The sequence below is a fragment of the Lutjanus erythropterus genome, chromosome 16 (assembly GCF_056507025.1).
Source record: "Lutjanus erythropterus isolate fLutEry1 chromosome 16, fLutEry1.hap2, whole genome shotgun sequence".
In the NCBI taxonomy this organism is placed as follows: Eukaryota; Metazoa; Chordata; class Actinopteri; order Lutjaniformes; family Lutjanidae; genus Lutjanus; species Lutjanus erythropterus.
This window is the reverse complement of record NC_139332.1, coordinates 3,175,226-3,190,090: the sequence shown is the minus strand read 5'-3', so window position 1 is coordinate 3,190,090 and position 14,865 is coordinate 3,175,226. Positions and strand designations below refer to the sequence as shown.

General features: G+C 37.8%; 1 protein-coding gene across 2 annotated transcripts; it reads left to right on the top strand.

Annotated features, from left to right (window-relative positions):
• Nucleotides 1-575: 575 nt before the first annotated feature.
• tmem106bb (transmembrane protein 106Bb) lies at nucleotides 576-11,996 on the top strand. 2 transcript variants are annotated; one of them, XM_084739093.1, is made up of 9 exons: nucleotides 576-710; nucleotides 2,451-2,654; nucleotides 2,817-2,880; nucleotides 5,893-6,052; nucleotides 8,444-8,584; nucleotides 8,679-8,728; nucleotides 9,766-9,819; nucleotides 9,942-10,076; nucleotides 11,811-11,996. In XM_084739093.1, exons 2-9 carry the CDS (start codon nucleotides 2,459-2,461, stop codon nucleotides 11,812-11,814), a joined length of 804 nt encoding a protein of 267 aa, XP_084595219.1. In that variant the 5' UTR covers nucleotides 576-710; nucleotides 2,451-2,458; the 3' UTR covers nucleotides 11,815-11,996. The 2 variants fall into 2 exon arrangements, with proteins under 2 accessions (XP_084595219.1, XP_084595218.1); XM_084739092.1 differs by lacking the exon at nucleotides 11,811-11,996 and having other exon boundaries at nucleotides 9,942-11,155.
• The last annotated feature ends 2,869 nt before the right edge of the window (nucleotides 11,997-14,865 follow it).

The following is a 14,865-nucleotide window of genomic DNA, read 5'->3' as shown; positions in this document are numbered from 1 at the left end:
CAAAGAACCAAAAAAGTACATCTGAAAAGTTCAAAACCAGTGTCTCTTCAAAAATCATTGATTTTTTTTTTTTATTATATAGAGAGGAAAGAGTAATTTGCCATCTGTGTACAGAAAATAAATAAATATATATTTTTAAAAACTATATAAATAAATAATTACAGAAACAAGTGAACAAATAAATAATTATTCTGTTCAGTGTCTTCATATTTCCACTTCTTTCAATTTGATCTCTTTTTTGTATTTCCAAAATTTTTTTAAACTTTTTAAAAAAAAAATGTTTTTTTTTCCCCCCACGTTTTATTTTTTCATTCTTTTAAAAATGTACGATTTTTAGTGGCACTCCTGTGACTCTGGATTTCATTGCACATATTGGAAATATGATAACCCTACTACTGCATCTATCTGGATCTTACATGATTTATGTAAATTTTTGCTGCACCTAACTTAAGTATTTTCAGAGCTTGTAAAGTCAGTTCCAAAATACTAATTAAGTAGTAGCTTAAAACATGAGCGAGTTTAAAATTAATTCGTTCCAAAAAAAACCCTGTTGTTTCCCAATTACATTAACACGGAGCCGAAGTGAGACCTGGCCTTTCCTACGCTCTTGAACGTCTCATATCTGCGCGTGTCTGTTTTTCAGAGGATAAACAAAACTGCATGACCCACAACCAGCAGCTGTTATCTGCTAAATAAAGAGTCACATTCAGGTACGTTTCACTCAAATTACATTTTAGTGTAGCATTTGTTAAATTAATAGACTGTGTTTGACAGTATACTAGCTCGGTAAGTTAGCTGTCGTGTCGCTAATATTGACAACGGCTGTGTTCAGGTTTGACAGTTTGTTAGCTGTCAGCTAGCTTAGTTAGCTAGCAGGCTAACTGTCAGTCTGGTGGGGCTTTTTGTTTTAAGGAGACATTTTAACAGCTTCCTTGTTCGCTTGGGTTCATTGTATAATATTGTTAGATACATGGATACTGACAGTAACTTGTCTCCCGCGAATATATGAATAATGGCAACTGCTTTCGTGGCTTGTTAGGCCATTAGCTCTAAGTAAAAGTTCACAGGCCTAAACGTTAATGTTAGCAGCATAAACGTTAGTGTGTACTTGCTAAATACTACAGACCGGCCTCAGTTTACGCACTGCTGACAGCAGCTTGGCACGAGGAGTTCCTGTGTTCACATGAAGCCACATGTATGTAACTTTGTTTGGCAACCAGAGTCTGTCAGTCAGCAGGATGTTATGGCTGACATCTTGGCTGCCTGCCAACTATCTGTCTCCTCTGAGCCTGTTGACAGTCGGCTGTGAAATACTATCAGCCTGGCTGATTATCAGTGTTTTGTGATCAAAGCCAACATAAACTGAGGTTCTAACTGACTTTGGGTCTGCAACTAACGATTGTTTTCATTATTAACTAATCTGCTCATTATTCTCTAGATTAGTCATTTGGACTGTAAAACATGAGAAAAATCCTAGAGCACTGTCTCCCAATTTTTTACATCACGTACCACCTTAAAAATATTAGGCTGTCTAAGAACCATTATTATGACCAAGATTAAAATACAGGACTTGTAGGCCTTCCCTATTCAGCTACGGACAGGAAGCAGGTATATTCCCAAGTACAGTGACCAGACGATCAGGACAGTACAAATCACAAGCAGTTGCCCAGTCCCGTCTGTCCCCCAGATTAACCGATATAGTGAGAGACAATATGAACAATACATGAATATTTGAAAATAAATCATATCACTTATGTAGGCTGTAGTTCTTGCTTTTATGTATTTTTCATCTGGTCACTTTATTCCTAATAGAAGGTTATTTATTGTTGACAGTTGTCAACCACAGCCACACTGCCTTCACAGTGGTTTACTGCCATCACAGTGTAGCTTATAACTAATCATGGATGACATAGGTGTCACAGAGAAGTCAAGAAACCAAAAGTATTCATGTTCAGATAATTCAGATAATTTTTTACTTTTTCTTAGGAAAAATTACTCAAAACAATTAACAACTTCTTGTCTTGTCTGATCAGCAGTCCAACACCCCCAAACTTTCAATGTAGGTAAAGGTTAACTTTATTGTACAACGTACAGTGAGATTCCATCTCTCAGTTTAGACCACTGGGACCAGTGGGCTGCACATTCTCATATTTTGAATGTCAAGTATAAAGTCAAACTTTCAGTAGAAGTTTCAGGCATTTTGAGACTTCATTGACTTCATTCATTCTATTTTTTTCCTTATGCCTAATAGTCTTCTGTAAAAACAAGTAGTCAGTTATCCAAATGGTTTTCTATTGATCAAGTGAGCTCAGCAGCTCCACTCAACCTCTCTGTTTACTCTATCAGTGCTGCTTCCCATTGGTCCCTAACAATCAGCCAACCACTGAGTTCAGGCTTGGACATATAGGCAGCTGACAGTGTGAGTCACAGACTGTTGTTGTGTGTTCCAGGTGTGACTATGGGGAAGACTATTTCCCTCCTCACTAAACAGACTGGCCAGGATGAGGCTCAGGACAGCCTGACTTCGTCTCTGGGGGACACCCAGACTGATGACGGGAAGGGTGGAGATGTCTCCCAGTTTCCTTATGTGGAGTTCACGGGACGGGACAGTGTGACATGTCCCACATGTCAGGGCACCGGGAGAATCCCCAGAGGTAACAGCAGTCCAATTGTTAGTGCAGCAGAGTTAAGACTGTCTGTCCTCCATAGCCACATGATTGTACAACATCTAGTGATAATCCCAAAGTAAACCAGGGGGATTATGAGAAATGTTTCCAAAACAGCTGACAGTGACTCATCATTAACTGTTGTTTCAGGACAAGAAAATCAACTTGTGGCTTTGATCCCATACAGTGACCAAAGGCTGCGACCCAGGAGGACGTAAGTACTCTCATCTGTGTGTCCTTTAGAAGAACTGTTAGACAGAGACGCCAACAGTGTTGAAGGTCTTAACCTCTCTCAGTATTTGCATGCAAATGGGAAGCTGAATTAAAGATCTGAGTGTAGCTAACACTCTTAAAAAGTTTAAATTTATTTTTTTAAATCGCACAAACTTTCCCATGCAAATGCAATGCTAGTTGGCTGCAGTGTCCACATAACTCAGATAACCTCCCAGCTCTAGTTAGTCTATGTAAATTACCTGCTAAATTTGTCAAAAGTATCATTACTGCAATGCTTTTTCAGTACCACTTGTTTAAAAAGTGCTCATTCAAGACCTCAGTTAGGTCCAGTCTTTATTGTCCTCATTGAAATTTAGTTTGCAGCAAAGTCAGACAGAGTTCAGTGACTGTTTCTGTACCAAAAAAACCCCTCAAACTTATTTTAAACTTTATTGATCCCACACATTCACATTACAGCATCTCAAAAAAGTACAGGTAGAAAAGATTAAGTAAGAAATAGAAACATGAAAGATATAGTCTAAAAAAATATATAGATTCTAACTTTGAAGAGACTATACGCACAGACTATATGCACGATATACACCTTTCACTTACAGATACAGTATGTGCAAAAAATATATGGCCATATAGACAGATGTATGGATAATTGTGCATGATAAATTGTATGGTGTGTAGCATTGTAATAGCAAAAAAATATGAATAATATTGCCTTTGCTGTGGTGTCAAAAGAGGTATCAAATCTATTTTTAAAATTGTATTGATGTTTAAATTGTGGTATTGTGATAACTGCCATGGACTTCAACAAACATAAAACATATTAGGATTGGGAGAGAAGATATGATTTATGGACAGTTAATCTAGAAAACTCAGCAAAAGCTATTTAATTTTGACAGAAGAGCGTTCTTTCCCAATAAATAAACTTTATGAATAGACTTTAAGTTTGTGCAATATGAAGGTACCAGTGTATTTAGAAATCTCAAAGATATGACTTTGATAACTGTCAAAAATACAGACACTCTTCTTTCTGTTAAACTGATACAGAGTTGCTGTGTTGAGGTGATGTATTGTCGTGCACAGTACAACACACACCACCAGAGGTCAGTCTGTACTGATGGAACAGGCAGCTGAGCTCAGAGCGATGGTGACTGTGAAAAAACCATTACAGGACCAGAAAAAAGAAAAATGCCTCTGTTCTGTCTGGGACTATTTTGGGTTTAGTCCTGATGATAAAGATGAGCCAGACGACTTCTTCCAGCTACATCAGCAGTTTATTAGCCACATTATTTTATCTAATTGTCAGTCTGTCACCTCCAATTATTTCCTTTATATTTATTACCCTATGGGCTCCTAGTATTTAAACCCAGCAAGACTTGTCTCAGTAGGCTAACTAAACTAATATCCACAGCAGTCTAGACAATGTTTTTTAACCATCATGTACCATGTACCCTGGTGTGACAGTATTTATAGGTCAGGCCATCTCTGCAGCACTGCAGTACTTCACTGTACTGCTGTTTGTCACATGCTTTAATCATCATCAAAAATTGTGGCTTCTTTGATTTGTATATTGCACGTCTTATTGCAATTTCAATAAGGGCTGCATAATATGGTAAAGAAGTCATATTGTGATTAGGGCTGTGTATTTGCACAAAATTGGCAATACAATACGTATCACGATACAAGGGTTTCACTTCAGTATATTGTAATGTATTGTAATCCTGTAAGCCAGATGATATATTGCTACTTGTTAAATTTAATTTTAGGAAAACTCTTATGTAGGCTTGAACATTTGAGTTAAAAAAGTTAACCTTTTTATGCCATCAGAACAAGGAACATAGGTAACAGCACTGCTATCCAGTGGTTGGTGGTGTAAACACAACACAAAATGAACCACAAACCTTCATCATTATCACAGTACAGTGTGAATTGATAGAGTTTCACAAAGTATTGCGATACTCTATTTTCTTACACCCCTAATTGCACGTGTTTGACTGAAATTGCGACATGATTCGTGGGAATTATAATTTTTGCTTTAGAATTTTTATTTTGACCAAAAAAAAAGAAAACTAAAAATAAAATTGTGATGATGTGACATTAGTTGGGCTCTGTACCAAACAACCATGTTTTCTTACATCTGGAGAACGAGATCTGTAGGCCAGCACATCTCTACAGCACTACAGTACCTCATTATAGCTTTGTCACACATTTTATCAAAAATATTTGGCTTCTGTGATTTGGATTGTGCATTTTTCTTAATATTTTGATTAATAGTGAAGCCCTACTCTGGCTACAGTGCAGGTTGCCAGTTGTGGTCTGTGCCACCATTTGTTCTTCTGGCAACCTCGCAGTGACAAAAACACCTCAGGAAGCAGCTCACAATCGCTGCACCTGACTGTTGTTTAACTTCCCCTTTAACCACGAACTGATGTGTTTTACATTTCTGTTAGTGTATGGGCTTAACAAACCAGATATGGCGTGTTAATCAGTGAGCTGTGGAGTTGTTGGTGTTATGGTTTTGAACTTTGGACAGTCAGGCCTGCTGTTTCTTCCTGCCTTCAGTCCTCATGCTAACCATGCCCTGAATACAGCTGTGTACTGAACACTGTCAGAGTTGAGACTTGGACAAAATTCATACTGAGCACTAAAGTTCTAGGGCTGCAACTAACGATTATTTTCATAGTCAATTTATTTGTCGATTATTTTCTCAGTTAATCAATTGTTGTTTGTTTTAAAATCTCAGAAAATGGTGAAAAATGTCAATCCGTTTTTCGCAAAGCCAAAGATGATGTCATATATCTTGATTTTCACAACCAAAAGACATTCAGTTAACTGTCATGCAGGAGTAAAGAAAGCAAAAATTATGCATATTTCAATCCGAGAATTTTTACTTTATTCTTTAAAAAATTACTCAAACCAACCAAAATCTTTGCAAATCAAATGAAATCTGTCTTCATATTTAGTAGTTCACATTATGGATGATGTGTGTCCTCCTCAGGAAGTTGTATGTGTCAGCGTCTGTGGCGGTCTGCCTATTACTGTCCAGCCTGGCCGTCTTCTTCCTCTTCCCTCGCTCCATCGATGTGTCCTACGTCGGGGTGAAGTCTGTTTTTGTCAGCTATGACCAAGAGAAGCGCAGCGTCTATCTCAACATCACGGTGAGCTTCAGATCCCCAACCTGAAACTTCTGAATCTTACTGTGTGATTTGACAGCCTTTTAGCCCGTTAATGGACAAATACAACACTAACGTGTCATTTGTGTGTGACAGAGATAAAAACAAATACAGTAAATATGACATCTACACACACTGGTTTAAAAGTATGTTAAAGATAAACCAGTGATTCCCAAACAGTGTGCTGTGAAGCAAGTCCAGGGGAGCTGTGGGATTTTGTGACAGTCATACATTATTGCAAAATACAAGTAGATAAAAAGCTACAAATGGATTTTTGATTTATTACATCAATTCAAACACTCATTTACTAATACAGAGACACATACTATACCATAAAAAACCCTTTAAAACATTTCTTCAAAGCAAACCACAGTTTTCACAATTCATGCAGTTGCTGGATGGTGGGAATTATTAGTGTAGAGTGTCTCTCAATCTTTTCAGTTTCATTACCTCATTTTTAATCTTGTTACATGTCTGGTTTAAATGGGTGTGTTGCTGCTCAGGTGCCAGTTTCAAATGATTTACTGCCAAATATTCCACTGAAAAAGGTTTACAGAGGGATAAGAGTGATAACCTGTTATAGAGGCTATTTTGCACAGACATGAATACAGGTGTGCCTTGAGATTTGATTTACCCTTTGTTGTGCCTTTGGCACAAAAAGTTTGAAAAACACTTCCCAAGAAAGAGAAGAACCCAAGAAACATCTCCAAAGTTGTGTCTTTGCTGCCCTCTTGTGGATAAATGTTAATATTCTCAGAAAGTGCTTTGGTGTCTTGTATAAAGGTGCTGATAGTTTGGTGTGTCACTGGATAATCTGTAGACCTTTGAGCTCAGTCAGGTCATTAATGATCATTAAATCGATACAATGATTGGCTTTATGGCCTCAATAGTTCCTGAATGTTTATCAAATGCAACTCAAAGTAAAACAAAAAATCAGATCTTTGATTGAATTGTGATTTAATTATTGAGGCTGAAAATCTTAGCTGACTGAAATTTTACCTACTCTTCAACTCTGCACATTATCTCTAGATGAACTAAATGAGCCATAGTGAGTGACCCTTATCAAAGTTACACAGTGCTGCCAAGCAAGTGAGTTCCTGCAGTTTGACCTTTTTTTTTCACATGTAGTTATATCATTACCTTCAGGGCATGTCTATTACATACTGCAGCAATACAAACACAAATGTGCACATGCCGGTGAGTTTGACAGAGCGGAGTCGGTTTCCATATAGCAACAAAGCTAACACTAGCTGAGCTCCACTAAAAGAAACATGAAAAAACAGTTACCGGAACCCAACCCACTACTCAAGTTATTTAGTTTCTTCAAATGAGGCTTAATGTTCACACAGTTTCTCTTGACTGTCCCTCAGTGTTACAGCATTAGTCTAACATCGCCCCAACCTGTGGGAGTAGCCACATTAGTCGTACAACATGCTAACACCAAGTTCAACAGGATAACCTACAAAATAAACACTGATACAACATAAAACATGACAAAACTTACAGCTTTCCTACAGCTTTTTTTTGCAGTAGATTTTCCACAGACAGTCAGTATTGATCCTTCATTGAGCTGAAGTGTTACCGACCCTCGTTGATAAAGCTATCCAGAGTAAAATACACACGTTGTCATCAAAAATGAACTCAGCTCTTCTGTCTTCTGAAGCTTGAGGTTTATGTAACAATTTGTGCAGGTACTCTGACATGATGTCAGTTAGTCTGGAGCAGAGTAAATGTTCAGTAAAAATCCTGTCACTCAAAAATCAAATGCATCAGGTCTGCATGTTCCACCTGTGGCAATAATGGATTAAAAAGTACTTCTCTTGTTAGCGACTGTGTGACTAGTGAACATTTGGTCGGACAAGAGCATCACAATGAAACAGTCAACCAACTGAAATGTCGACTGGAATCACAGCTGCTGCTAGTGCAGAAACCACGTCTGCTATGCATAAATATGCCATTCACATCTTCTATGCATCTCTTCTTCTTCTTGTTCTTTTATTATCATGATTTAAATTCATTCTGATATTGAGTTCAGGTGATTTTACTCAGGATAAATCTTTTTTATGTTGTTATTTGGTTGACACAGCACATTGATCCCGTCTCTAACATGTACCAGTTATGTTCTAAATGTTTAAATCAATCCTTCAGATTCAATTGGATCACTGAAAAGTGGGTGTGGTTTAGCAAATACAGCCATGCAATATGGAGCTGTAGGGGACTGTTGGTCAACCCACAATTTCCTCACCCACAAACACACACCCATGTAATGAGATATTAAATCCACTGTTTATTGTGGTGTTATGAGTTAAGGAAGCATGTATCCACTGCTAGAAGTCTCCAGCTTGTACTAATGAACCATTGCTGCTCCTCCTCCAGAACACCCTCAACATCACCAACAACAACTACTACTCAGTGGAGGTGGCCAACATCACAGCTCAGGTGCAGTTTGCCAAGACGGTGATAGGCAAATCTCGCATCAGCAACACCACTGCCATCAGTCCTCTAGACATGAAACAGGTACAACTCAGTCTGTGTTCACCAAGTCACCATCGGTCAACTATCCCTCTGTGTTGGAACAACTCTCTGACTGTGTGTTGTTGTCTGTTTTCAGATTGATTACATGGTCCCCACCATGCTCGCAGATGAGATGAACTACATGTAGTAAGTACTGAGAACACTAAACTACTGTATGGGTCACTGGACACACATGATTCGATTAATAATTGTGATTAAGGCTTGTACAGTTTGAGTTCAGCCCTCTGATAAGGTGCATGGTGCATCACTTGAAGGGCTTGTTAGGACACTCAATGGAACAAGATGAGCCAAAATGTGAACAAAGCATATAAATCTGTGATACCAGCCCATACAAGTGGGTTAAGCATGTTCCAGGCAAAATTAATGTGAGTATCATAATGTGGGGGGGGTAATGTGTGCCTACTAAAATATATTATTTCTAGTTTTTGTCTAATTTGATCCAAATTATGGCTTGTTAGCTCTTATTAGGGTAATGTTGTGTTTTTTACTGTCTAAAAAAATTATAATTTTTCTAGTTGTTTTCTGATATGATACAAATTATGTTTTGTTGCACTTTATTAGTGTACTGTAAAATAAAGTGGGACCATTGGCATTAAATTTCATTCTGAGTGTCGTTAGAAAGGTCTTAAAAAGGTTTAAATTGAACTTGGAGAACACAGCCCTCATTTCCCAGGTTGTTAAGTTTGCTGTTTTATGTTACAGAATGTTACTTTTTAGCATTTGTGTCTGTTCAGAACATGGTTTGTTGTATTTGACCACTACCAGATTCACTCCCTTATTTTCACCTCACAGAGTTTGCAGCTATGTTTTGTTTTCAGACGTTTGTCAGTGCATTGTGTAGTCATGAAGTAAATATCAGGGTACTAGAAAAACCTTGAAAACACTTGAATTTGACTTTAGAAAAGGTGAAGGAACTCTGAAATATGTTTCAGTATAGGTAATATAAGGATATGACAGATTTTTAATGTATCAGTAATAATGTCAGTATTACCATGAACACCCCTAGAAGTAGATTTTCCACCTTTCGTGGGGTATTTTAACTCTTTCTAACACCCAAATCAGTGGAATTAGTGGGTTAAAAATGGATTTATTCAGACTTGAAAACATTTTCACTCATGTTTTTTAGCTTGTTCACATTTACAAGCACTTGTTTTATTTTCCAGTGACTACTGCACTCTGCAAACCATCAAGGTCCACAACATTGTCGTCATGATGCAGTAAGTTGTGTTAATCCTGTCAGTTATTCTAACATTAACCAGAACATTTGAGCTTTTAATATAACTTGTAGTGAGTGTGTGTCTGTCTCCTCACCTCGTCTCTCCTCCTCCACCCTCTGCAGAGTGACCGTCACCACCACGTACTTCGGTCACGCCGAGCAGGTGTCTCAGGAGATGTACCAGTATGTGGACTGCGGAGGGAACACCACCTCTCTCAGAGGGATGGCCAAGCCGTTCAGCATCCCGCAGCCTGCTGAGTAACCCCACCTCTGAGTCTAGTCTTAGATGGTTCACTGTGTTTTTGAAAACACATCACTCATATGAGTAGATTCCAAACTTGTTTTTTCTTTGTGTTATAAACCATGATGATTTATGATTTGTCAGTTGTGCTCCTAAGCAACAGGAGGGAACAAAAAAAACTTGATAGAGGTATTCCACTACCTTCCAAACCGTAATGCACTTTATATGTCTGTTTAAAATGCACATTTTATTAGCAGCCCTAAGCTCTCAAAAGCCTCAATCACAGTGTGTTGTGTTCTGCTCTGAGATAAGCTCCAGTTGTTCATAGTGTTTCACTCTGTCTGCTCTGAGTTGTACAATCTGCTGTCTCACCCACTGTAATATTTGTTGTCGGGTGCTCACGATTTTTAGAGTTTCTACTTTGCTGCTTTGTTGATTTTGTCTCTAACTTGAAATGAAATGAAGGCACTCTTGGGAGGTTGTAGTTCAGTAATCTGTGTGTTCCTGTGGTCTAGATTGAGACATTTTGGGAAATATGCTTTTTTACTGATAGTCAGATATAGATTTTTTTTTTTTTTTAAATCAAAGCTCAGTCACACCAGCATTTCAAAACAAAGTGTTTTCAGAATAAAATCATTTCATTTCAGAGGAATCCCCACAGTCATTGGATTGGCTTGTGGAGGTAAAGTAAATCTTAATGCATCTTTTGCATCAAGTACAGCTGTGAACTTTGATCTGTGCTTTTGCACTACTACAGGGGTGTAACAATTCATCGATCTGATCCAGTGTTCAACAATCCAGTGTCATCGATGCAAAGTGAAAACAGCAATCTTTATTGTCATCTTTAAGATACGCCTTTATTTTGAAAATCACATGGCACGTCTGTGTTATCAATGTCTGGAAGAGTTCAGTCATAAAAATGTTAAATTATAATTTAGTTGCTTTTTTTGAGTTGACATAAATGTAACATCTAATATCGATCACAGATCCCTGAATTGAATTGAATCAAAATCATATCGTGGCAGACTTTATGATATCAGTAAATATCCTATCATTGTCCAAAGAATAATATAATATTGTATTGTGATGAAACTTGTGATATCCACCTCTACTGCTAAATAATAACAACTTGTCTTAACAAGAATGATCTTTAAGGGAATGGCAAGTACTACAGAGCTGCAGAAATGTTCTGGCCTGCAGATCTACAGATGTAAGAAAATGTCTTTGTTTGCTACAGACCCCAAAAATATCACATCATCACAATTTCTATAGTTTTTTTTATTTTTTATTTTTTATTTTTTATTTTTTTACTGAAAATTATGATGCAAAAATAATCACTCAGATGTTGTCTCACAACATCCTGCTTGAAGGCACCACTGGTTGGCAGTAAAAGCAGGTTTATTAGACCATTCTTCTATGATTAGCAGAGGGTTTAATACTGAACAGGGAGGCTAGGCTAGTAGTTTCCCTTCTGAAAGTTTTGATTTAGTAAATATTTGCTTATACTGAACATGATGCAGCATCATGTTTCAAAAAAGTTAGCAGAGGAGCAACAAATAGTCATTCACAGACAGGGACGGACGAGGTTCACCACTAAAGAAATACATGATTGTAAAAAGGATATTACTGCATGGGCTTTGGAACACTTTGCTAAACTGTCACAATTTTAGTATTAAATCAAAAATCAAGAAGAATCAAAAGGCAGAATCTACGATTTTCTAGTGTTTGTTCTTCTCTCTACTCCTCCACAGGTAGGCTTGTTGCGTCTTGTGCATGTTCAAAGAAAGAAGACAACACTTTGAAGACTTCACAGCAGAGCTTACTGGCTGTTATATTGCACATAATACCATATAGACTCTTAAAGAAGTAGCCGGACTAATTAAAACCAATTATCTGTTGATCTTTACAAATCAAAACTCGATAGTCTAACAATGGTTTAGTTGAAATGCAAAATTTAAAAAAAAAATTGTTTAAATCGAAGCAAATTGTGACTTTAAACTGAAAAGTCAAGTAGAATGGTGGATTTGGAGAATCGTGACGCCCCACTAGGAAAAAACATCCTCAAACTGTCTCTGTGTATCAACAGATAAACATCTTGTGTTTATCTGAGTAAACAAGCGTATTTCCTTAAATGTCAGGCTGGTGTAGGGCTGCAGCTAACAATAATCTTTCTGTCCACAGCCCAAAGATCACAACTTACAATCATGTAAAACACATTTAAAAACACAAACCAGCAAGTGCTTGACATTTTGACAACTGTCCAAACTGCTGCATTAACTATTTCACTCTACCGAGTTCCTCTAAAATCCTGTTGGCCCTCCAACAGCTAATGACATACAGTACCTTTGCATTTTACTCTATTTTTTACCATTCAGGTTTTCAGTGTTTTTAAAGCTATACAGCATCGGAAATCAAATTTCATGTTTATTTTGTACCAACATTATGAACGAGTCCTGTTAGAAACAATGCAGGCATGTTGACAGAACATCAGACCACTGAAGCCTTCAGGTCAATAAATCATGAAGGGATGTTTTTTTTTTTGCAGTAGATTTTTTTTTCTCTGTCATGTAGTCAGAATTTCCTACTTTCTGATATTTCCTGAATGTGTTATTTTATTCTGCCCTCCCTATCCTGCTGATCAGTGTTTTATCTTTAACATTTTGGGGCATCCTGTAATTTAATGATCATTCTAACTCTACATGTTGATTTACCTATTATGCATACTAATAATCACTAGCACATTCTCCTACCTGTGTTGATATCTTGGAAGTGGTATTCTTATTTTTCTACCTTAAAACTACTAATAGGGATATTTTTGTCGTTTCACATTTATTTATTTTGTTGATGAAGCTGTTCTGAAACTATATTTTTTTTCATGACTGAAAAACATCTTGTTGTGTATCAAACTTATTTGGGAGTGAAAAACATCTGGCGTAAGATTTATTTCAACATCCTGTAAATACTTAGAAATTGTGTTTATAATGTCTTCATACAAACTTTGATAAACCTGAGCTGTTAACATTTGTACTGAGTGAGATTTAAAGAAAAGCACACGTGATTAGGTTTTTAATTTAAGTCTAACAATACATCGTTGTCATTGGTTAACAATCCCTATTAACATTTAACATTTGAAAGGCTATTTTAGACTCCTACCTCTAATGTCATTTTAAACATTTAATTGGTCATTATTCATAGTGACTGTTTGTTGTGGGAGCATGAATAAAGTTTTAAAAAAATCTGCTGAGTGTTTTCATTTATATTGTATAAGATTTCCAGCTGGAGTCTAACCAGGTTTGTTGTATTGTAAGAGTTACAACCACAAGGCCACAGGGTAATTCATATTTTTATGCATTTCTTTTCCTTATATAAAGTACTCTCAATTAATACTGTGATTCAGTGATTCTACACAAATGCAATTGCCTTACCTTGCCTGACACAGAGCTGTACTTTGAAAGGTAAAAGAAAACTTTACTGTCTTACAATCTTCCAGTTTCATGTAGCCGACACTTTTATCCAAAGCGACGTACGTCTGAGTGCTGATATAAAACAAAGATCTAGTCAGGAAAGAACAACTTGCGTAAGTGCCATGAAGCAAAGTTCAAGTCTGATAGGGTGTAGGTGCCTACAGGCAGTGCCAGTTGCAGTGTGCTTTGGATTTATATACATATATTTTTTATGCAGTCAATCAAATGCAGTGTCCAGTAAAGAGCTGGTCTTCAGTCTGCTCTTCAAGACTGAAATGAACTCTGCTGATTGAAGATGGTTAGGTAGCTTGTTCCACCATTGTGGAGCCATAAAGTACAAGAGGCCTAGACCTGGATGAGGGAGTTCAGGTAGGCTGTTTTACTTGCTGTTTTTTAGGCAAGTGTCATGGTTTTGAATTTGATGCAGGCAGCGACTTGGAGCTAGTGGGGTGACGTGCTGTTTCTGCTGGCACATTCTGTATTGTAGATTCATGAATGTGCATGTGGGGAGGACTGCCGGTAGGGAGTTCTAGTAGTCAATGCGTGATATTACGAGAACCTAAACCAGGAGTTGAGCTGCATGCTCAGACAGGTGGGGTCTGATCTTCCTGATGTTGTACAGGGAAAAATGGCACGACCGAGCAATCGGTGAAAGATTAGTTGGTCGTCAATCATGACGCCCAAGTTTTGGGCAGACCTTGTAGGTGTGAGCTTGGTTGATTCGAATTGGACACTGATTTTATTGCCACATATACGATTAGAGTTCAACGTACAGTTAGATTTGGTCTCTGCATTCAACCCATCCTAGTATTTGGAGCAGTGGGCAGCCTGGGTACCAACCTCAGTTCTTGAGCCAGTGGCTTGGTCAGGGCTGCTCACTGGAGAATTGACCAAGCATACATGTTTTTGATGGTAAACCAAACACCTGGAGTGGATTGCACCAACTGGTGTTTAATAAGCCTGATCCTAACTGCTAAGTCAGTCTGAGTTAATATCAGTATTAAGAATGGACTTAACATTGATGGCACCAATCAGACTTAAAGGAGAAGTGTGTGATTTCCAGTGGCATCTAGCGTTCAAACCTTAGATTGCAACTAAGAGGATTTACCCTGACACCGCCCCTCACTCACCAAGAGTACGGTGGCCGTCAGCGGGCAAAATGGCGAGCGAAAGCTATCTCACAACAAACTACAATTATGTGTGTAGGATGAATTACCTGTCCAGCAGAAAACAGGCAACCTCTGCGTCACTGTGAAAACGTTTGTCCTCCATCAGTGATTTCCATCGTGTAAACACTATGCCGATGTTGATTCGTGTTTTTGCCGTTTCCTGTCATGTTTGC